The following is a 23,528-nucleotide window of genomic DNA, read 5'->3' on the forward strand; positions in this document are numbered from 1 at the left end:
AATTTTTTTAAACTGGTAATAAAAACGATATCCTCTCATCTACCAAATCTGAACCCAATATAATGAGATCTGCTTTTCCTAAAAGTTATGCAAAAATGTAACAAAGATGCTTAAGAAGCACATCACACAATTCAACTCCTACCTATTAGCCGAGGGAAAAAAATATTTGGCTGACCCAGAACACTGCTCTCTGCAGTTCTGTTTGTTTTTTATTTTTATTCATACCATTTGCAATGTTTGTGCCAAATGCATTGTGAGGCAGGAATAAAAATCGCTGGGAAAATGGGAATGCAGAGAGGGAGCAATGCATCAGCGTTACAGCAAAAAAAAAAATCAATGAACAAATCAAAAGTCGTCCCACATTCCAGCATTTCATTGCTCACACGGCTGCATTAGGCCCGTTTTCAGAAAAATGGATAAAGGAGGCTATTTACCAGTATGGCTCCGCTTATGAACCATTAAGACATTGAAGCTAATGCAGGATAATCCACACACGTCGCAGTTCATCTTGCCACTGGTCGGCCTGCTACTGTCGTACGAGACGACATGTCTCTCCAACTTAATGTTTTCGTATTCATTATACTCTCTGGAATAGCTGTAAGGAATCTCAGGCTCTTCTGCATTTCCCATGGGCTCTGGTTTCAGAACGTTCTCATCCCTCTCACTGTATTCATCTTTCACTTTCATGGAATCGTCTGCGGGGAAGGAAAATGCAAGACATGAACAATGATTGTGTTTGGGTCTCTCCGAGCAGCTCCAAGAGCAGACCCACAACGGACAAACACCGAGTGAAGCTAACATAATATTAAACATATACGAAAACAAGAAAACGCCACCAAGAGGATCACCAATCACTGGAATTCAGAACCACAGTCAGCGGGAAACACACATGCACACACAGATGACAGCGTTTTAGGCCATCCAGAAAATTAGAGATAATAGACTCTAGCTATGCCTTCTCAAAGCAGCTATGAAGAAAACATTTTGAGCAACTCGCGTCCAGTGCTGGGGGGGAGAAGAAAGGTTTTCAGAGCTAGTACCTTTTTTTTGGTGACTTCAATGAAAAGGCAAGGTGCTGTGCTCTCGGGTTGCAAGAAGAGAATACTGTTTTAATTCGTCCAACGCATCCAATTTAAGCCACTAAGACTGACAGTTGAATAGTTACTATTGTTTTTCTGACTTTAAGCCACGCTTTGCCTCTTCCCCTTCCATGCAGATGAACTGCTAACAGGAGCCTTATCTATTTCTCTTGAAACTGATAAAGAGACATTGAAAGTAGAGGAAGCTGGCAGGACTAGTGAAATACTGTTGAGAAAGATAAAAGGAGAAGTAATTCTTCAGCAGGACCTTCTAAAGAGTCACTTTCGTTGACATAGGTAACTGGAGCTCAACCCAAGCAAGGGGAAGGGCACCTATATCCAGGTTGGGGAGGGCTGAACTCAAGACCCCCGAATCGTAGGACTGGACAGGGAGAAGGGTTTTTGGTCCGAGGGAGTTGGCTGACCAGGTACCGTCTTAAAAGGAGTTGCCACACTCCTAAACGGAAGAACATAAGGAATGAAGAAGGCAAATTATGTGCCAGCATGAACCAAACCTAAATATTTGCCTGATGTGATCACAGTAAACATGGATAAGGGATTTTCATGCAGAAAACACGCTGCTTACATGCTTACTTTCTCAAACATTCCTTCTTAGAAGTTGGAAGTCGTAGTTCCCCACGAGGAATCATAAATCAATGGAATATTAGGGCTGGAAGGAGGTTTAGAGATCCCCTAACCCAACTCCCTTGTGTCTTTCAAATAAGGACATTTGGGGACAGAGATGTTTCTGGTGATTTGTTCAGGGTGACACAGCCAGTGAATGACCGATGGGATTACAATGCCGAACTTGGACTTGACCTCTCACAGTAGCCACATGCAGTCTAAGCGGCTTATCACCAACATATCACACGTTCTCCCATCCATGGTGTAGATGTAAAAAAACCAAAACACCCTGAAGAAAAGATATTTTTAAAAAAAAACTACATCCCTTCAAAAACAGCAGCGAGTGCAGCTCCCGTTGCCACCCAGGAGGAAGTACAACTGCAGCTGTGCCTGGCTTGCTACCTTCGACCAAGTTTCAATTTTCACTTCTATCAAGGTTACCTTTCATCTATATTAACTGTGTTTGCTTAATAGAGCAAGACAGGGCCTAACCACCAACAGAGGAGCCATCGCTGCAGCCCCGTTCCGCCGCTTCTCACCACGGTTCATGGTTCACAGCCTCTTGCTCTTTGATCGAAAGGGAGGTAGGGGTATAGGATAAGCCCTACACACTTCAGATCTGCCCATCTCATGCCTCTGGGCTATGATAGCCATCAATACCCATTCCCTACGTGGGAAGGGGTTCAGTCCTTTCTTTCTCGGGACAGGCCTCGCCTGCTCTCAGATGGAATTTGTTTGCTTAAGTGACGTATGTTTAAAAAAAAATTTTTTTTTAGAGAAGGATGCACCTGAGGTGTGTACTCTCCTCTCTTCCTCCATCACTCCAGCTGTGGGTGATATCCCACCAAAGCTTGAGTGCTCTTCAGTTTGCATGTAGGCGTTTAAAAGAACCTCAACGGAAAACTTCAGCTACTGAAAACCAAAAACAGCAGAGAGAAAAGGACCAGCAGAAAAAAAAATCATCCTTTTAATTTTGGTTATAAAATGTTAACGTGAACAGACGCCGGGTTTTCTGTGGTCAGTGACTATTAAAAAAGAGTAAGGGCAGTGTGTTGGGTCTTTCTGAAAACATAGGACAGAACAGAGTTTGTTGCTCCTGCCCTCAGGATTTGGGCGTTAGTAAACTTGACTTAGAACTCAAGGTACACCTAGCAGGCTCAAGATGAAATCTTGGCGCTTGTCCCTAGGACTGAGCTATATAGAACGAGGCAGGCCTATTTGAGACCGAGGGGCCCAAGGGAAAGCATGAGAGTCACGGACAGGCGTTAGGGAAGTTGCCTGGACTTACTGGACCCAAAGAGTTCCTGGTCTAGCTGTTGGCTTGCCCTTGGCGTCTTACCAGTTTTAGATAAAAGATCTGCCTGGCCTTGCCACATAGTTACAGATCAACACTCCGTTATGGTTTACCATGTGAAGGTTATCAGAGTTAAATATTAGAACACATTAGTATCTAAGACACAAAGGAGAGATTATTGGGCTTAGCACTCAGTCTCCAAATATAGTTCACCGACACTACCAGGGAAGACACCGGCCTGCTCTAATGAAGAGATTCATTCTCTCCCTTGGGAGGTAGATTTATTGGAACAGAGGAAAGGAAGGGATTCCACTTAGTATTTATCCCTTGAAAATATCAATAAACACGTCTAAAATCAAACGTGTCCTCTTAAGAACCCAAACCTGCTTCTAACCCAAACCTGCATAACCTGCATGACTTCTTAACATGTACAAATGGCATCTTCCTTTTTCCAGTCTCCAGGTCTTGAAGACAGAATTCTTTTCCTTTCCACCTTCATGCCCAGGGAGCCCCAGGGACCTGCGGGTTCTAGGTCCTCGGGCTGTCTAGATGGCAGCTCCCCTCCTCCATCCCCTCTGCAATTTAGCTTGGCCTCTCTCTTCATCACAGCTACACTCCCCTGTCAGCATTCTCGTCTAGATTCACTACAAAAGTGATCTATGCCTACTTCCTCCACGGCCTCAAAACTGATGTAAAATTCCCTTCATCTGGCTTCGGCCTGCATGCTTTCCTGAATCTGCTCCCCTGAAAATCAGCCATCTCCTGGTCCCTAAATCCAAAGGCCTTCCGTGTGCTCCTCTCCCCAGCTTCTCCGTTGCCTCTGCTATGTCATTATTCCTTGTTCTTCTACTTCCTCACTGAAACGTCCTGCTTTCCTTACCTTGTGGATTGCCTCTTGCTAGCTCTTTTTTCTCCCTCTGCTTCCCAAAGACTGTCCTTAACTCTCCTTTTTCTTCCCTCTGTCCATCTCCCCTATGGGCAACTTCATCTCCTCTTAAGGTTTCAACTAGCATTTTGTATGAGTAATCCCCAGGTATATACATCTCCAGGTGTGATCTCTCTCCCCTCCCCCCGATTTCTCTTCCCAAAGGCCTCCTTAGTGACTTGTCATTTACTCAGGCTACGACCTTTACGGTCACCTTTCCTTCCTCTTGTTTTGCCCCACCTTCCGTCACCTGTTGGTCCTGTCTCTGTCCTTTCTCTCCAGTCTGCTTCTCCTCCCCTCTGTGCTGCGTGCCCGTTATCCTAAATCTCAGACCCGATTCCCCTGTCCAGGATCTGCTGTGGCGGCCTCCACGTTGCTCATCCTCACTCCTTTCTCTCCCCTGTCCAGCTCGCCCTGTGCCTCACCACCATGTGGTTCTCCCTAATTGATAGCTCCTGGCCCATCACGGCCCTGTCAAAATTCTTCAATATTCTGTGCATCACCAACAACATTAAATCCAAACTGAGAAACAAAGACTTGAAAAGAGACTTTCAACATCTGGCCGCAACCTATCTTTGTAATATTGGTTTTGATTACTCAGATATCTGTAACCAAACTAAACAACTTCTAAGTATTCTTGATGTTATTATTTCCACCGCCTAAAAGGTCTTTCCCAACACTGCCTCAGGTCCAAATCCTACACGTCTTTTTTTTTCCCCTACACATCTTTTAAGATCAAACTGATAGGCCATTCTCCACCCACTAAGCCTTCCCTTGGTCCCCCACCGGCAAAGTAATCTACTCCTCCTTTCTCTGAGTTACTGACAAACTCGCCTCGTCTCTCACGTGGACATGAAAACTACCTGAGGTCCGAAGAGACACAGGTGTTTTTGTTTGTTTGCGATTGTTTTGTTTTAACTTAGTGTCCCCTATAACTGCTTAACCTATCTAGGGGAGACCGAAGATTGTGTAGTTTTAAAATAGAAATTTGGGGAGTCTCAGCAGAGATTTATTACTTGGGAACATGCATCAAAAACATGCTCTCTAGGTAAAGCTTACGCACAGTGGCGTTTGAGAACCACTGCTCTAGAGATGGACAGTATTCTACATAAAGTCCATGCAGAATAAATACTTAGTGTATGAATATTTCACTGCATTAGCCTCCTAATTGGTCCACAGAGTGTGTGACCTCTGTTTATACTATATCCTATTACCAAATTAACCATCATATTGCATGGAAACTCTCGTTCAGATATTTGCAACGATTTCATTTTGCATTGATTCCAGAGTAAGGTCCAAACTCCTTAGTGAGACATTCAAGGGCCTGCCCAGGACCAGCCCCAACCCTACCTGACCGTCTCTCCCCTTCCCCAGACCATTGCAATTCTCGCTAGCCTGCTGGAATCATCCTTTTCGTTAGACTAGGACCTTGCTACTCAAAGTGAGGTCCTTGGATCAGAAGTTCCAGCATCCCCTGGGAGCCTGTTAGACATGCAGACGCTCAGGCCCCACCCCAGGCCCACCGGGTCTGTGTCAGCATTTTATTAAGATCCTCAGGACCCTCAAGGATTCTCCTTCACATTGGAGTTTGAGGACCACAGCGGCAATATGACTAATCATAGTTCTCCAAGCCTCTTCTCCAGTCTTTCCCCCCTATCAACATCCTAGTCAAACCTCAAGATGCTCTTTAAGTGCCTTTTCTCCAATGCAGTCTTCTTTGATACCCTAAACGAAAAAAAAAATGCTCTGTTTCCATGCTTTCTCCAATATCTACCTCATTCTACTTTATATGTAGCATGGTGTTATTCACTTCTACAGATTCACTTATACAGTCGCGGTGTTCATAAAATGTTACATGTAAAACCAGTAATATGGTTCCCCGGATTTACGTTATACATTCAGAGATGTTTATGTTCACGCTTCATCGAGTTTCAGTTGTCAGTGACTGGCAACTCCTGAATGCAGAACATCTTTAAAATCTGGCAAGAAATACTTGAGTGTACTGGAGGAACTGCCCCACAGTATCCTGAAGTCTTTTGTAAAGTGAAACACCTTTTGTAACGTGAATGACCTCCTGTTTTCATTTTGTAAGTTCCAGCCTCTTGTAACATGCATCGGGTTTCTCAGACACGCAACGAAAATTGCCACTGGAAAGACTATCAAGAATCTTCAGAGGCCTTAGCAATATTTTGCTCCTTAAGCCAGGTAGTGGGTCCATGAATGCTTATTTGGTCATTCTTTAAACTACACACAGAATTATATTTGCCTTCTTGTATGGATGATAGATACCCTAATAAAAAATGTGAAAGGCTTCCTGAATAAATTTTTTATCATTGAACTTGTGGAGAAAAGGACATACCAAACCACAAATTGCTGATAAAGGTAATTGCTAAACATTCCCGGGGGGGTCGGGGGTGGAGAGGGGGAAGATGTCTAAATTGAATCTAACCCATAGAAAATTAGATTAAACTGAACTTCTTTCTAAAGGAGCTCCTCTGGGGTGCAATTGCTCCCATCTTTGTCTGTGTTCTGGAGCCTCTTAGGAAGATGACACACGCTCACACACACACACCCCAGAGAGAATTTTGTAGGCTGAAGAGAACAAAGGCTTGGCTCACTGGGGCTGATGCACATGGTTTCATTTCCTGGGGTGATGGTTATCACATGAAAGGCTTGCACTCCAGAGTAGACATTTTTGGTTTCACCTGAGACATTGCAAAAACAATGGGTCTTGGAAAGGATCCAACATCTAAATCCTTCAGGGGCAATAGCAGTCTCAGCCAACTGTGCCTCAGTTTGTTTTTACAGGCACATAAAATGCTCAGTTGGAGAGGAGAACCTATCAAAGATGGCAAGCAGAAGAGGCAACTTGGGTGTCTTGGACAGCATGTTGTCAGTAGGAATTTCCCAGTGTAAAAAGGGGGTTCTGAATCTCCACTCTGAGCCATGAGATCTCAGGATGCAACTCAAAGAAGGGCCAAGTTTGGAGTAATAGCCTTAAGTTTGCCAGAGACAGTGTGAGGAGGGAGGAAACAAGACAGGGGCTGCCAGACAGGGAAGACGCAAAAAGGGCGGTGCTGTTGAAGTGTTTTACAAGGAGTGGGGGTCATAACCGTGAAATCCTCAGCTCATGCAAAAGTCAACTGGATAACAAAGAAGCTTAATCATCTTAATGTGGCATTTTAATGATGCCACTGATTTGCTATGCCAATTCAGAGATAATGAGGCCCTAATGCTACAGATGTTCAGCCAGGCTAAAAGAAAGGGAGGAGGGGCTTTTCTAGTGTGCCATTTTCTAACTATCCAATTAAACAAATTGTGAAAGCATCTAAATAGTTTACCAGGTTTTGACAGCTGTTAATAGGATTTAGAAGCTCGAAGCACTAAAGAGCAAAATGGGAGATATATGGATTGTAGGCATTTAATCTACAGAGTTTGTTGCCGTGACCCAGGACAGCACAAATAGATGAACTAGAACAGTTTTCTTTATAAAATTAATGTCTGTACTCCTTTCCCACAATGGCCTCTTTGTATCACGAACAAGAACACTGAAATGATGGGTCATTTTCATTTTCTAATTTGCATTTTTATGTGTCAAGTGAGGAGGGGGGGAAAAACAATGATATTTTGAGAACTAAAGAATAAGAAGTTTTAGTGTTTGCTAACCAGTAAGATTATAACGCTTCAAAGAAAAGGAAACATTTGGTCATTGATTTATATAATCTACTATGTTCTCATTTTTCTCTTCTTTAAAATTTAAAATGACATATAGACATTTTTTAAAACACCTAAAGTTGGGAAAAATAACTCTAAAAGGTTAATCAGATCAATGAGAAATAAAGTGTTAATATCTCAACAGCAGCAAAATAAGAGATGGTAGTATATAATATTTGGTTTGGTTTAAGTTATCATCAAAACATAGACTTTTACATTTGCCCTTAAAGAGTCTAAACTGGTAATTAGTAAATCATATGGCTTCAAGTTCAAGAGCACCAGCATGAAAACATGAAGAAAGTCTTCGTTGCAAAGGAACCGCCCTCGATTTTACTAATGGCATTAATCTCTGTCTTATTGTCCGACTATCAGATAGCTCATTCATTGCCATAATAATAAAAATTTTGCTCAATAATTTCAGTGCAATTTTTTCCTTTCCCATTAGATCAAGAGGAGATTTATTACTTTTAACAACAGGAATACACCATGCACCAGAAGTAGATAAAGTCTGAGCTGCTCAGTTGGGCTAAACTCTTCAGGTATCATGGGACCAGGCGAATTCTTTGTCTTGAGTTGTGTGGATTGAAAAACATGATGCGTGAAAGTTTCTTCTAAGCTTTAAGAAGTACACAGATGTATTTTTTCATTTTTCTCCACTCTAACTCTAAACTTTTTATTGCTTATTTAACCTATATTTTATTCTGAAAATAACTCTTATTCACTGAAAACGAATGAATGAAAATACATTTAATGAGGTCAAGGTTTTACTTGTTGCTCAACACAGTGGAGGATCGACTAAAGCGTGCATCTAGTACACATTTCATTTATAAACCCAGAGGGAAAAAAAAAACCCTTTCTTTTCATTATCATATCCTTGTACAGAATATTCACTTTCTCTAAACGGAATTTAACTTAAAAATTTAAAGCATATTAAAATATAATTCTTAGAAAAATTCAAAAATTGCCACCCAAATGTAAGTAAATTGAGTAAAAACATCCTGTCACGACACCAACCCCAGCACCCTGGGTAAGGGAGGAATGAGAATGTCTTCTCCATCCAGAGCATGAACAATTCTTGGTACACACAGTGTGTGCAGTGTTACATGACGGCCGACAGGTGTGTTCCCCATATAGACAAGAAGGGTCTTCAAGGCAGGTTCTAATAATGTCTGTGACCCCAGAACCTTTCAGAAGGCCCAGCTACTATAGGTATTGAGTGAATAAGTAAATGAATGAGCTCTTTGGGCAAGCTGAACCAGTTCAATGATAATAAGATCAGGCAGGGAGGAAGTAACGTCAGTTTGGCATAGCACTCCCTAACTCGTCTCTGACATTCTCAAGGCGAGCTGCGGTGTGCAGTTTCTCTTCACGGTGCATCAGAAAGAGGCCCAAGCGCCGCTGTGAGGGCCAGCCCTCCGGCTGCCTTCTCTGCTGGCGGTGGTCTGGCTCCTGCCTCTCTTATTACACAACATGGCCCCCAACTCACCCCTGCTTCTTGAACCTCTTCCCTGGTTCTATTCCTACCTCATCCATTTATTTCCTGCATTGACTCCTCCTTTTCCTCAGGTGTGAACAATGTCCAGGGGTCTTTTTCTTGAAACTTTTGGTTTTTTCACTCTACATAGTAGCCTAATCCAACTTTTTGTTGCTGATGACCCTCAAATCTGTATCTCCAGCCTAGTTTTTCCTGTGGAGGCCATAGACACTTCCAATCATTTCTCGGATTTCTTACATTGGTTTCACACTCAACAAGCTGCAGCCTAGCTCATTGTTTCTCTCCTTTTACTTCCTTTCCAAATCTGCTCCTCCTACGGTATTCCCCACGTCCCCTCCACCCAGCAGCTGCTTCACATCAGTGTGACCCCGCTTGCACCCTTAACCTGGGCACTGTCGCTGGCACACAGCTCAGTGACCGCTTACCAAATGAATGGAAGGAAGTAAAGAAGGCAAGAAGGAAGGAGGGAGCAAATAATTATTCTGTTCTTTACTTCAGGGACAAAACTAAGGTGGGAGGTGTTTAAAATTTGCACAGGTTATAATTTTGCCTAAGGCTAGCATGTTAGGCCACAGCAGAGGAAAAACACTAGATAGTGTTTCTAACTTAAGGTACGCCAACCAGACCCAAAGGATATAAAGGGCTTTTGGAAGAGAAGGAACTAAGTATAATAATTAAGAATTAAAAGATTCTTGCTCTTTTTTAAAACATTAAATTAATTAAAACAAAATATGCACAGGAGACCATGGGGGCAGGCAGCTGAGACAGGAGCTAAAAATATTTTTAAAGGGCTCTATCGACAACGTGAAATAATGTTCCTTGTGAAATCTGCAAGGAGCTACCTCCAAGGAGAAACGGATTACCCTTTCCAAACCATGAAAACAGACATTCATACTAGATCCAAAAGGATGTCAGACAACCAGAGAAGCTGCACTTTAAAAGGCAGCAGCAGCACATTCATCGGTGGCTCTCTGGTGACAGAGGATGCCAACCGTGGGGATGTTCAGTCCCCAACGATTGCTCAGTGCCTGGTCAAATCTCAGACTCTTCAGTGGCCACCCTGGAGCCCACGGACACCCAAGCACTTCGTCATTTATAACAAGTCTTTTTGATTTGCAACGTGGCTTTCACATCTTTTCTAATGTTTTAGGTTCTGGAAAAAAAAACCCCAAAACATGTACAAAATAATATGAAATTTACTATCTGCTACTTATTCCTTAGACTTTTCTTCCTCTCTGCTTCTTCCATCTCTCTCTCTCTCTGGTTTTCAAATAACGGAACAGAGCACCAGGGAACGTGGAAGAAAGTCAGCGCCCACTTGTCCTGGGTGACTGCGCGATGTCAAGAGCACATAAGGGAATAAGCTCTCTTGGCACTGCAACATGCTGGTCCCTGGGGGCAACGTACAACAACTGTTTCACAGCTGCCCAGGATCACGTCAGGGCTGCAAAGAGGCGTCCTGGCTCCTCCAGAAACGGTGGAGAAAATCTCGTCTGGCAGAATAAAGCTAGAATGAAATCTAACCAACGGACGAGAGCACACGCCCCTTTCTATTTCAAAGGCAACTTTTAAAGATCACAGATACAGACGTTTCTACGAACAGCATTCAAATAGCATCAGAATGGGTGCTGGTAGTTATAAGGAAGGGACAATATGTATTTCTCTCTTATTTTGCCCACTGGAAACAGATTTGAATGCCTTTTTTTTTAAGTTCTGAAGAAACAGCATCATGGCCTTTGGAGTAAAACAGAATGTGGGTCCAAGTTGTACTAACTGGTTGTCTGATCTCAGTAAGTCTCTTGACTTCTGTGAATTTTCTTATTTCTTCAATGATAGCATCTACACATAAGAGGGTTGTTACAGTAATTAAATTAGGTAAAGTAATGTATCTAAAAGCCTAGGGTAGTAGCTGACACATAAATATCTTTGTGACCTTGGGCTATGCAAAGATTTCTTAGATTTGATACCAGAGGCATGATTCATAAATGAAAATATCTTACAGCTCAAGACAAATAACCAAATTAAAACTGTGAAAATGATTTGAATTGACATTTCACCAAAGATATTATACAAATGAACAATAGGCAAATGAAAAGATGTTCAACATCAATAGTTATTAGAGAAATGCAAATTAAAACCACAATGAGTTATCACTTCATACCCACTAGAATGGCTATCATCAAAAAGACAACCATCGCCCTGGCTGGTGTGACTCAGTGGATTGAGCACCAGCCTGCAAACCAAAGGGTCACCAGTTGGATTCCCAGTCAGGGCACATGCCTGGGTTGTGGGCCAGGTCCCCAGCTGGGGGGCATGTGAGAGGCAACCACACATTGATGTTTCTCTCCCTCCCTTTCCTTCTCTAAAAACAGATAAATAAAATCTTTAACAAAAACAACAAAAAGACAATCAGCTTTGGTGAGGATGTGGAGGAAATGGAACCTCAGCGTGTTGCTGATGGGAAGGTAAAATGGTGCAGCCGTTTGGAAAAAGTTTGGTGGTAGAGCAGACACCCTCCCCAAATGGTCCCCAGTGGTCCCCGACTCTTAGACTTCAGGTCCTGTGTAACCTCCCCTTTAATGTGGGTTGGACCTGGTGACTTGCTTCTGATTGGTAGGGCATGGCAAAAGTGATGGGAAATTGCTCCTGTTATGAGATTATAAAAGATATAATTTCCTCTTGTTCTCATTTCCTCTCTCTATTGCCTCTCTGATGAAGAAAGTCAGGGAGAGGACATGGCAAGAACTGAAGGCAGTTACCGGCCAGCATCCAGGGAGGACAGGAGGCCCTCAGTCCAACACCCTCAAGGAATAAGACGGCCAGATTAGAACTGAATCCCGACAACCTCGAGGGTGAGTCCGGAAGTCAATCCTTCCCTTGTCAAGCCTTCAGGTGAGACCGAAGTCCAGGTCAATACCTTGGTGCCAGCCTCGTGAGACGCTGGGAAGCAGAGGACCCGGAGGAGCTGGGCCTGGATCCCTGAGATCACAAGTTTGGATTGCTTTAGGCCAAGGTTTGGAGTCATTTGTCGTTAGCAACCGATAACCAATATAGACAGTTTCTTATCACATTAAACATAAACCGACTGTACAACCCAGCAACTGCACTCTTAGGTGTCTACTCAGAAGAATTGAAAACTGCGTCCACACAAAGACTTGTACACACACGTTCACGGTCAAAAAATGTAAACACCCAGAGTGCTGGTGAGTTGATAAACAACATGTGGTACATCAATACAATGGAGTAGCCCTGGCTGGCGTAGCTCAGTGGATTGAGTGTGGGCTTCGAACCAAAGCATCGCAGGTTTGATTCCCAGTCAGGGCACATGCCTGGGTTGCAGGCCATGGCCCCCAGCAACTGCACAGTGATGTTTCTCTCTCTCTCTCTCTCTCTCTCTCCCCCTCTCTCCCTCCCTCCCTCCCTCCCTCCCTCCCTCCCTCTCTCTCTCTCTCTCTCTCTCTCCCTCTCTCTCTCTCTCTCCCCCTCTCTCCCTCCCTCCCTCCCTCTCTCTCTCTCTCTCTCTCTCTCCCCCTCCCCTTCCCTCTCTAAAAATAAATAAATAAAATCTTTAAAAAAATACAATGGAGTACTACTCAGAAATAAAGAGAAACAAAATACTGATACAGGCAACAATTTGAATAAACTTAAAAAAATTATGCTAAATGAAAGAAGCCAGAAGCAAAAGACTACATATTGTTATTATTCCTTTTATAAGAGACAGCCAGACATGGTAAATCTATAGAGACATGAATCTGCCCGGGGCAGGAGGACATGAATAGGATTGACTGCAACTAGGGGAAAGGAAGGTTTTAAAACAAGGTGCTACTTGCACAGTTCTACAAATTTCCTAAAAATCATTGAACACTTAAAGGTGTAACTTACTTACATACTTTTAAGCACAGTCAGTTATAACCAGACTAAAGCTGTTGAACAAAACAAAACAAAACCGTAAGAGGATTTAAAAAAACAAACCGATAGCCAGCTACACGGAGAGTGACTCAGTCTCCAGAGGGGAGAGTCCGGCTACTCATTCGCCAACTATTACAAAGAACATCGTGGCAAGTTGAGCCTATTGAGCTACTTCCATATGACAAATCCTCATGAGGCTATCTTTCCTCCTTTTGTTGCTAAACCGCTGAGTTCACGCCCTTTCCAAAGAAACTAGCTAAGTGTTATGTTAAAAAACACAAGATACACCTACTCCTTGGCATAGGAAAGGAGGCTGAAACCATCGACTGTGAAAGCCTTGGCCTCAGGACACGCCTCATGCTTAATTATTTTGTTATCGACTTCAGAGGCTAGCTAAGTAACTACTGATTTTTGCTCTCTTCTAAATTGTGCTAAAACCCATAAAGATCCGTATTTTCTACTTATATTACTTCTTTGTAACATTTTGGGCTTTTTTATGTGCTTTTATGCCTCGCTTTCAGTTCCGTGAATAATCTAGTGTGCTTTGCTAGGCAGTGATTATTATTTAATTAATGAGCATTATCCCTGACCTACAGGTCAGCAGTAGTATAAAGCCCCTGGGGAAGCTCTCTGAGGGTTCCCTCAGGGATGTGAGAGTTTAGTTCTACCATAGGAAAAGAAGAAAATAAGGAATTATCTTTTCCATATAGTCTCAGAGAGAGAGAGAGAGAGAGAGAGAGAGAGAGAGAGAACTAGCACAACCCGAAGGATGAGACCCAGAAAACCAGGATGAGGATGAGCAAGGCACAGTTCACATAAAAATGCCAGAAATGGCTCTGGGCCCCAAGCAGTGAAGAGAGGTAACAAAGGTCCATTAAGTTGTGTCCAAATTTTGGTGGCTGAGAATCATGGCCACAAGCCTAGACGGTCTTAAGCAAAGCTGATTAAGAGCCTTTCCTATTTTCTCTAGGGCTGCTGTGAACTTCCTTGAGGTTAACAAACGGCAACAAAGGCATGGCTGGGATTTCTGCCTCTGCGGACGCAGGTGCGGAGAAGGCTGGCTCTAACAAATCTTGTCAATGTTTTTAATGCCACCAGACCGGCTAATCTAGTGAAATATCGACCGTGATCCCATTTTTACATACTCAGTTGACATAATTAACAAACCTTTTAAGGGTAAGGTCACAAATTATTTTTAATGATTAAATCCTGGGCCTCCATATGCTACTGTTTAGACAGCACCACGCGCGGCAGCATCTAGTTTTTTAAGACTGTCATTCCTGCAACCTCAATTCTAGATCCAACTGCAACTGTCAATTCAACAGCAGATTTCACCCAGGCAGCTGAACAAGAAAACATCTGGACCTCTCAGTCAGAATGAGAAAGGTCACATGTTAAATCCGGATAATCTTGTTTATTGGTGTTTGAAGGTTATACACGGAGGGGTGGATTACCAGGGTCCTCCTTCAGGCCCGGCTCTGACATCTTCATTCATCTGTCATGTGTGTGACACTCCACAATCCAAAGCTTTAGTACTCCTGTGTTCTCACTCACTTCCGAATGTAATCTTGCTCCTTCTGAGCCTGAACGCTAGGCCAGCCTACGACTAGACTGTTGAGTATTAGACGCTGGAAGAAACGGCGTCATAGAATTGTCAGGGGCAGGTGATGTCTGTTCTTTGAAAAGCTGTTTTCCATCCAGCATTTCACCATGGATGAAGGATCTGCAACTTTCCCCATCAAAATCAGAAAAAGAAAAGGCTTTTGAATCAGCAAGGAGCAAAATCAAAAGCTTGCCCTGAGTCAGGTTTCAGCTCGGTGATGAAGAAAGAGGGATTGTGCCGATTGCACGATTTTTCCATAATTAGTATATATCATTTTATATCCAATGTATGAAATTGTTTCTATTGGAAGCAATTCTACCGTCCATTACATATGAAACTATTACAAAAACAGCAAAGTCAAGAAGCCTTAAGACCTTATACACTTTGGTGAGGGCTTTTATTTTTTATTTTTTTAAAAGATTTTATTTATTTATTTATTTATTTATTTATTTATTTATTTTTAGAGAGGGAAGGGAGGGAGAAAGAGAAAGAGTGAAACATCAATGTGCGGTTGCTGGGGGTCATGGCCTGCAACCCAGGCATGTGCCCTGACTGGGAATCGAACCTGCAACACTTTAGTTCGCAGCCAGCGATCAATCCACTGAGCTACGCCAGCCAGGGCTGGGTGAGGGCTTTTTCATCTTTCCTGGGTTTGGGACCTCTTTTGAGAGCTGTACTCTTTGCCCGGAAAAATGTACACGTGCCCATAAGGACAATATTTCACCTAGTTTTTATAGGTTTTTCAAACCACGAGAAAGCAGGTTCAGAATCTTTGTGTTAGACCTTTAAATAGGCTCAGGTTTAAATCAAAAAGTCCTCTGTGCTACCCTTGATATACTTTATGTGACAATGGTTAGCTTTTACATTTTTTGTTCAAGTACCCTCAACAGGATTTTGAAACATTATGTTTCTCCCTTCTGCAGAGTGCACATTAAGTGGATAATTAAGTTGGCATCTAAGTTTTTCATCATAGCTTAAATATTATAAAACAAAACAATTTGTGTTTATTATAAATAAGAATGGGTTAAACTGCTATCACACCCTTTCAAATGCATCTACTGAAATATAAATATTAGTGATTTGATCCACTCCATCATAAATTAAAAAAATACATAAATAAGTTTTTAAATAAAATCAGTTTTCTCCTTGAATTTCTATTTTCATTTCACTTTCCTCGTAGAGTTTTATCCTGATAAACTATTCTTTTACGCTTAAGTCTTCTGTTGCTCATCCTATCACATGTTTCTATGACAGCATAGATAAATACAAACATTCTGTCACCATAAACTGTTCTGTGTTAATAATTTCTTCTGAATTGAGCCCTGGCTGGTGTGGCTCAGTGGATGGAGCGCCAGCCTGTGAATCAAAGGGTCTCCAGTTCGGTTCCCAGTCAGGGCACATGCCTGGGTTGCAGGCCAGGTCCCCAGTAGGGGATGTATGAGAGGCAGCCATACACTGATGTTTCTCTCCCTCTCTTTCTCCCTCCTCTCCCCTCTCTCTAAAAATAAGAGAATAAAATTTTAAAAATTTCTTCTGGATTGAGTTATTATGATAATTTTTAGCATACGACTGATAAAATAATAAAGGTGTATTGCAAATCCTGACCCATGATTATTCGATATAAAAAGTAAAAATTTGGGGACTGTATCTCCTCATGAGGTGCATGAAGGGGGGTGCACTTATGAAAGTTTTTTGATTTAAAAAATTCCAGTTGACCCTTTGTTTGGCATCCTGGAAGTGTTTACACATTAGAGCAAAGAAGGAAGATTTGGGATGGGTGAGAGGTGTGCCTTTCTTTTACAGAGTGGAGAAGAACCATTGTGCAAAGGGAGGAGGGAAAGAAGAGCTTCAACTACAGCAGCCTTACAGGGCAGATCGCTTTAGAAAAGAGAGCATACTGAAATGGAAGACCTGGCAGCTGGTTTTCTTAACATTATACCCACTCACGTAACCCCTGGAAAGCCTTCCATTTATCCCCGTTTGAAGAACACGGCCAGACAGGACCGCACTGCAAGATGTACACAGACGCTTTCCCTCACTTCAGGAAACCAGTGGCGATCTGGTGGGCGCTTGGAACAATGCAGGGGATAAGTGGATAAATGGATGGATGGGAGGGCAGGAAAAAAATGGACAAATACTGAGCATTTACTGCATACCACAGACTCTAGCATGCAAAAAGAATAAGACTAAAGAAGTCTCTGTTCTTGTCGTCTCATCAACTCTTTGGAAGACAGGAAAGTTCAGCGAGGCCCTGCCACAATGCTACGTGTATGAACTCTGATCTCACAGGCTTGCGATCGCCTCTCGAGGTCCGCTCGCCATCCCTGCCGTGACAGGTGCAGGCTGCTCAAATTCCTGCACTGTGGGATCCAGTTGGAAGTAACTGCTTTCTGGTCACTTGGGACTTTAAAATTGTTAATGTGTGGTCAGTGGTACCTAGTCTAAACTTCACGGTTGTGCTTTATGCTTTTTTAACAGTGTCTAGCCCAAACACCTATATTACAAGAACTTAACAATGATGTGGCTCCTGTATTTTAAAGAAAAATTTCTGAGTCCTGCCCACCACATTGCAGAGAGATCTCACATACTCATCTCATCTCCAAAACTATTCTCCTGTGTGCAAATGACAAAAAGATAAAAAGCCCCTCTGACAAATTATGAAAAATGATGACCTAGTGAGCCAGAACAGGATTTTATTCCTCAGTCCAGTGGTGTGCTGGTAAATGCTGAAAAACCAACTCAGAATGGAGGGAGGGATTTTTTTTTTCTGTAGCATTTGCTGATGTCAGTGGTATAAATGCCATGGCCCATTTCAAGCTACCAGCGTGGAGTCAGCCAGCTCACAAAATTCCTGAAAGTTGAACAACTGGTTGTGATCTGACTCCAGCACATCACTGGAACCCCTCACTCAGGGCCTCAGCAGAGCGCCTTCCTGTGGCTGGCAGGCTGCACCAGGGTGCACGGCAGGCCAGCTCACCGTGGCCGGTATCAAGCTTCAAGCAGAGAAAAACTCACTTGGCAAGGGCTGATGCTATGAGAACTAGCAGGCGCATATGGGTGTTTCACATGCTGCTAACCAGCTGCCCTGGAATCCGTTTCATTTCACACTCATCTTGCTCCCGCTGCAACGAGGCACCAGAACTACAGCTCCACAGTTAAAGAAAAGCAAAAGGAAGGGGAAGAGCCTCGGAGGACCCACTGAGGATGGTGGGAAGACCCATTTTTCTGTCAAGCATTACAGCAGCTGCCAAATATGTTCCTGCGAGTTCCTTTTACGTCACTGTGCTACACAGCGTGGGTTAAAAAAATAATAATCCAGAGATTTTTTTTGGTGGTGTTGTTAAAAAGATGCAGGGAGAGGCATCTGGGCTTTATCGCCAACAGAACTTACCCGTTTGACACAGGAGAAGCCCTCAAGTGTCTCTGCCCACTGTGAGCACTTACAGAAATCCCCCGTGAGTGAACTTCTGCAGCAAAGCACTGCTGATTTTGTAAGATAACCCTTGCATCCCATGAGCGACAGGTCTTGATCTGGGCTTGAGAGATGTAATATTTTGATTAAAAAAAAGGCACTTCCTTTTGAAGCATGTCTTTGCGTGTATGAGCAGTACCGCTGGAACCTCAGTGCGCGCCTAGGCGAGGCTGGCTGGGTCTCTCCCAGCTCGCGCCAGCCATAGGCCCCTCCTTCGCACATCTGAAGGTAGCAGTAATTAGCATCCATAAACCACAAATGTGGCTTGGTTTATTTCTCCCCCCCTTTCAAAAGTGTCAAAGTAGTCTGTATTTCTCATGGGTGCAAACAAGTTGTAGACCTCAAAAGAGGTTAAGACTCTGACATGGAAAGCTACTGAAGACAAGAGCTGTATCTCCTAAGAGGAAAAAAATTATTATGATTATTATTTTAAGATTTTATGTATTTATTTTTAGAGAAAGGGGAAGGGAAGGAGAAAGAGAGGGAGAGAAACGTCAGTGTGTGGTTGCCCCTCAAGCACCCTCCACCAGGGACCTGGCCTGCAACCCAGGCATGTGCTCCAACTGGGAATTGAACTAGCGACCCTTTGCTTCGCAGTCCGGCACTCAATCTACTGAGCCACACCAGCCAGGGCCAGAAAAAATTATTTTTTCAGGAGACTTCCTCATCAACATTCTGAACTTTGACTTAAGCGTCACACAAGTTATCACAAAGAGAAAAGGGAAAATGTAAGGCCTTTCAAACAAATGATCAAACTCAACTTTTCTGATGGAATTAGGTACGATCCTAACTCTCACGCAACAGAAATACTTAAATAAATACACTCATGGAACACCACTGGGCAATGAATTAAAAAGAAGTCTATTTGATAATGCGTACCAGGTCTATTTCCTATGGAGCTGTCAAGGTTTGGGAGACGAAGAGTGTGGGGCATGGAATACCCTCCCCAAATCCAGGGTTGTTGGGAACCGCAGAATGTGACTTTGTTTGGAAATAGGGTCACCGTAGATGCCATTAGTGAAGATGAGGTCACAGTGGATCAGGATGGGGCCTTAACCCAGCGAAAGGTTTCCTTGTAAGGAGAGAAGACAGGGATGCACGCAGGAAAGCAGGAGGCTGTGTCACGACAGGCAGGGGCGAGAGTTATGCTGCCATAAGCCGAGGAACGCCAAGGACTGCCAGGAGCCAGCAGGAGCTAGGAAAAGATAAAGAAGGATTCTTCCCTAGAGCATGTAGAGGGGCAGTGACTGTGCCGACACCTTGACCCGGGACTCCTCCTTTCCAGGGCTGTCAGAGAACACATTTCTGTTGTTCTAAGCCACTGCGGTCATTTGTTTGGGGTAATTTGTTGTAGAAGCCCTAGGAAACAAAGGGTAAATGTGTAACTTACGCAGGGTGAACAGCTGATGCTGATGGATATGGAGGTACATTGTGTACTGTTTGCCCCATAGCATCTCCAGATCAAACTGCTAGTGTCAGTAGAAAGGGATGGTGGTTGGTGGGGGGGGGCTGAAAATGGGGCCAGTAGCATGTTTGATGCAGGGAGCTGGTAACCAAACATGTATCCCCAGTTGTTCAAGGAGAGACCAGTAATGCCACTAGCACGTGCACATAGAATCCCAACCTCGAAACATACATGCCCGGGACAAAATGTTTCTTTCCATATTCTAAGCAGGAAATGGCAAAGATGAGGATCCGATTTCAGAGAAAAATAAGGACTAAAACAAAAAGCTGAGGTTCTACCTGAGTCAGTCAGCCCTTTGCTGCATGTTACAGGGCCTTGCTGCGATGAGGTCCCACTGTCTCGTGTCTCATCTCCACTCTGCTATGCTCCTGGGTACACGGCCATGAAACGCATCTTACCCTTCACCCTAATATCCAGAGGCTTTTATTTTATTGTGTGCCCCTGGGAACACAGGCCAGATAGAAGCAATAGGAACATTCTTTCTCGTGACAGGTTATAAATCTTGCTTTAATGTCTCCTTTTGACATTACAGCATCTCAAAGACTTGTTGGAGCCAACAGGAAGGCCCCAGAGTCCTCTGTACTCAGTGTGGAGGCCATGATACCCCAGCGCCCATCCAACGCTAGGGAAAAACAAAGGCTTGGGCACCCTCGGCTTGCTTCCAACTGCTCAGGACCAGTCTGACAACAGTTACGGCTGGTCACGACTAAGAAGAAGAGAAATAATCATCGTTCACGGGAATCCATGAACAGATTGGAAACTGAACTCTGAACCTCTTCATTTCTCGTGGTTTTTCAATCCAGGTGGATTCTATCACTTCGTAGACGGGTGTTTTAGAAAGCTATAAATGTGGGCTGCTAGGACTTGTTTTTCTCCAAAAAGTTTATAAGGGGTGAAAGTTTGTCATGCACAAACAATTCAAGATGAATAGAATTAGGTGCTTAGAGAAGTAGCAATCAAACGCACTCTGAAAACTCAGCTCTAACACAACCCTTGGGGAAGCTGGGGCAGTGCAAGAAGGCCTCATAGAGAAAATCAGCTTGAGTTGATGTAAATATCTTCAGAGCGTTAGTCTATTAGACTTAAATTTTCATGAAGACAGGAGGAGGCAACTCGGCGGGAAAACATTTAATCCACATATGATTTTATGTGTGACCAATTAATTTACGCTACCTGTAGAGGCACAGAGCTATACCCACTCTCTATGAGCTATATCCAGCTCTACGAACAGAACTGTTAATGATATATATTTTTCTAATTTTAAAGATAATAGTGTTAGACTCCCCGTGGATGCCCTTTTAGGCTGTTTATTTCAACATTGTTCCTTTCAAGGATCAAAAGCTTTCTTAACTCATTGTATAATAAATGTATACACTAGGCTGGGAGTGAGCAGCCTATGGCCTCCAAGCCAGGTCGGACCCACTGCCTGCTTTTATAAACACAGTCACTGACACACAGCCGCCTGCATTCACCTATGCATCCCCTATGGCCGCTTTATACTACAGCAGCGGAGGTGAGACGTTGCAACAGAGATCATATGAACCACAAAGCCTAAAGGTATTCACTGTCTGGTGCTTTACAGAAAAAAATCTGCTAACTCCTGTACGAGGAGCCTAGGATTATGTTAAAATATACATACACCCATGGAGTGGGGAACAAATGAATTTATGTTAAATATTAATACCTTTAAAAAAGTTTTTTTTCCCAATGCTTTTATGTTGTTTATCTGGTTTCTCAAACAACAATTCTAGTTAGGGAAACTTTTTCCACCTAAAAATTTAGTCTGTCTTTCCACAAGAAAAAAAAAATAAAGTGACTGTTTGTCTTGGAGCCTGAAATTTTCTATAAAATGTTTTTCTAAGAGCTGGAAACTCATACAGGTGCACATGACATTTCATTTATTTGACATATAAATTAAACACGATTACAATTACACTGAATTTAAAACATTCTAAGACAGGTCTTAATTGCTAAAGTTTTTTAGAGGACATTAAAAATGTTTCCCTTAAACTTAGAATAAAATGCTCTAAAGCATGTTTTCAAGTTATTTATAATCATTATTTTAGTATAGCTAAATTTCTTCAATTACTTTTTTAAAGATTTTATTTATTTATTTATTTATTTATTTATTTATTGAGAGAAGGGAAAGGAGGAAGAAAGGGAGGGAGAGAAATATCAACGTGTGAGAGATACATCAATCGACCTGCAGCCTAAGCATGTGCCCTGACCAGGAATCAAACTAGTGACGTTCTGGTTCGCAGGCTGGCCCTCAATCCACAGAGCCACACCAGTTAGGGCTCTCCAATTACCTTTAAGAGTATAATTTTAACCCTAGTCATAATGTTTCCCCATGCTGCATGTTGCAGAAGTAACTATTATGCAATAGGTATATCTTCTATCAGGTCATGTTACTTTTCAATTCTATGATTTTATAATTAAGCATGCATGAGTTGAATATATTTTTGATATTATAGGTTTTTTTTAAGGCAGGGGCTTGGTTACAACCTTTTCCAAAGGTATATGACCCAGATTGAGTGCCAACATCAATAGTACACTAATCAGTTTGGATTTTAATCATGACAATAATGAACTAATTTTTCAACACTGAAGTTAGCCTATTCATTTCTTTCTAAGTCAATCTTACAGAAAAGAACCATTTCTCTTCTCTTTCACAAATTATTTGGAATGATTAATTATAACTTCTAGTTTATACCAAGAACTGCATGACATTTCCAGACCCTCACAATGGAGAAGAGATATCCGTTGAAAAGATGTATTGGTATCTAATACATGTCATCAATCCACTGACGTGTATTAGAAGTAGGGTGGTATAAATGGCATAAGTCGCTATTTACAATAGCCAAGTGCTGGAAACAGCCTAAGTGCCCATCAGTAAATGAGTGGCTCAAAAAACTGAGGTACCTTTCCACAATGGAATACTACACAGCAGAAAGAAAGAAGGAGCTCCTACCTTTTGCGACAGCATGGGTGGATCTGGAGACTATTATGCTAAGTGAAATAAGCCAGTAGGTGACAGACAAGTATCATATGATCTCACCTATAAGAGGACTCTAATCAACAAAATAAACTAATGAGAAAAATAGAACCAGAGACATGGAAACATGGAACAGGCTGACAGCGACCAGAGGGGAGGGGGAGGGGGATAATAGTGGAAAGAAGGGGAAGGGACTAGTCAAAGAACATGTGTGAGCCACCCCAAGGACATGGACAAAGGTGTGGGAACTGACTATGGGAACCTGGGGTAGGCTGGGTAGAGGACAGCAAAGGGGGAAAAATTGGGACAATTGTAATATAACAATAAAAACCTGGGTGGCGTAGCTCAGTGGATTGAGTGCGGGCTGGGAACCAAAGTGTCCCAGGTTCGATTCCCAGCCAGGGTACATTCCTGGGTTGCAGGCCATAACCCCCAGCAACCGCACATTGATGTTTCTCTCTCTCTCTCTCTCTCCCTCCCTCCCTTCCCTCTCTAAAAATAAATAAAATCTTAAAAAAAAACTTTATAAAAAATAAGTAAAACAATTCAAAATTTTAAAAAGAGATGGAACTCTCTCATTAATAATTTTGTATTAATTATATATTGAAGTGGTATTCTGGATATATTGGAATACATACACTATATTATTTAATCAAATTTTAAAAAGAGAAAGAAATGGCATAGGCAGCTAGGGCAGTCGAAGATGACCCCAGACAAGTGGTCCACAGGGACTGAATCTCTCTCTTTTCTCCTTGGAAGCACTTCCGGCGCAGAGTCAAGTTCAAGGGCCTGCAAACATGGACTCCCAGAGAAGTGCTGAGCCTCACGGGTTTTTCTGTTATTTGTTTTAAATTCCTGCTATCTTATAGAAATTATTGGGTTTCCTTTTATTTGGGGTATTTCATCTGTTTTTCCCTCAACTACCCGAAAACATCAACTCATAGATACTTCTG

The 23,528-nt window shown here is 42.6% G+C and overlaps 1 protein-coding gene across 2 annotated transcripts in view; it reads right to left on the reverse strand.

Moving 5' to 3' along the window:
- Window positions 1-23,528, reverse strand: part of IKZF3 (IKAROS family zinc finger 3) — a 78,523-nt gene that overhangs the window by 23,826 nt on the left and 31,169 nt on the right. For both annotated transcript variants that reach the window (XM_036034419.1, XM_036034420.1), the window contains exon 4: window positions 435-695. In XM_036034419.1, the coding sequence (XP_035890312.1) occupies window positions 435-695 (261 nt within the window). The remainder of the gene's footprint in view (window positions 1-434; window positions 696-23,528) is intronic.

This window comes from Phyllostomus discolor, chromosome 8 (assembly GCF_004126475.2).
Source record: "Phyllostomus discolor isolate MPI-MPIP mPhyDis1 chromosome 8, mPhyDis1.pri.v3, whole genome shotgun sequence".
NCBI classification, from domain to species: Eukaryota; Metazoa; Chordata; class Mammalia; order Chiroptera; family Phyllostomidae; genus Phyllostomus; species Phyllostomus discolor.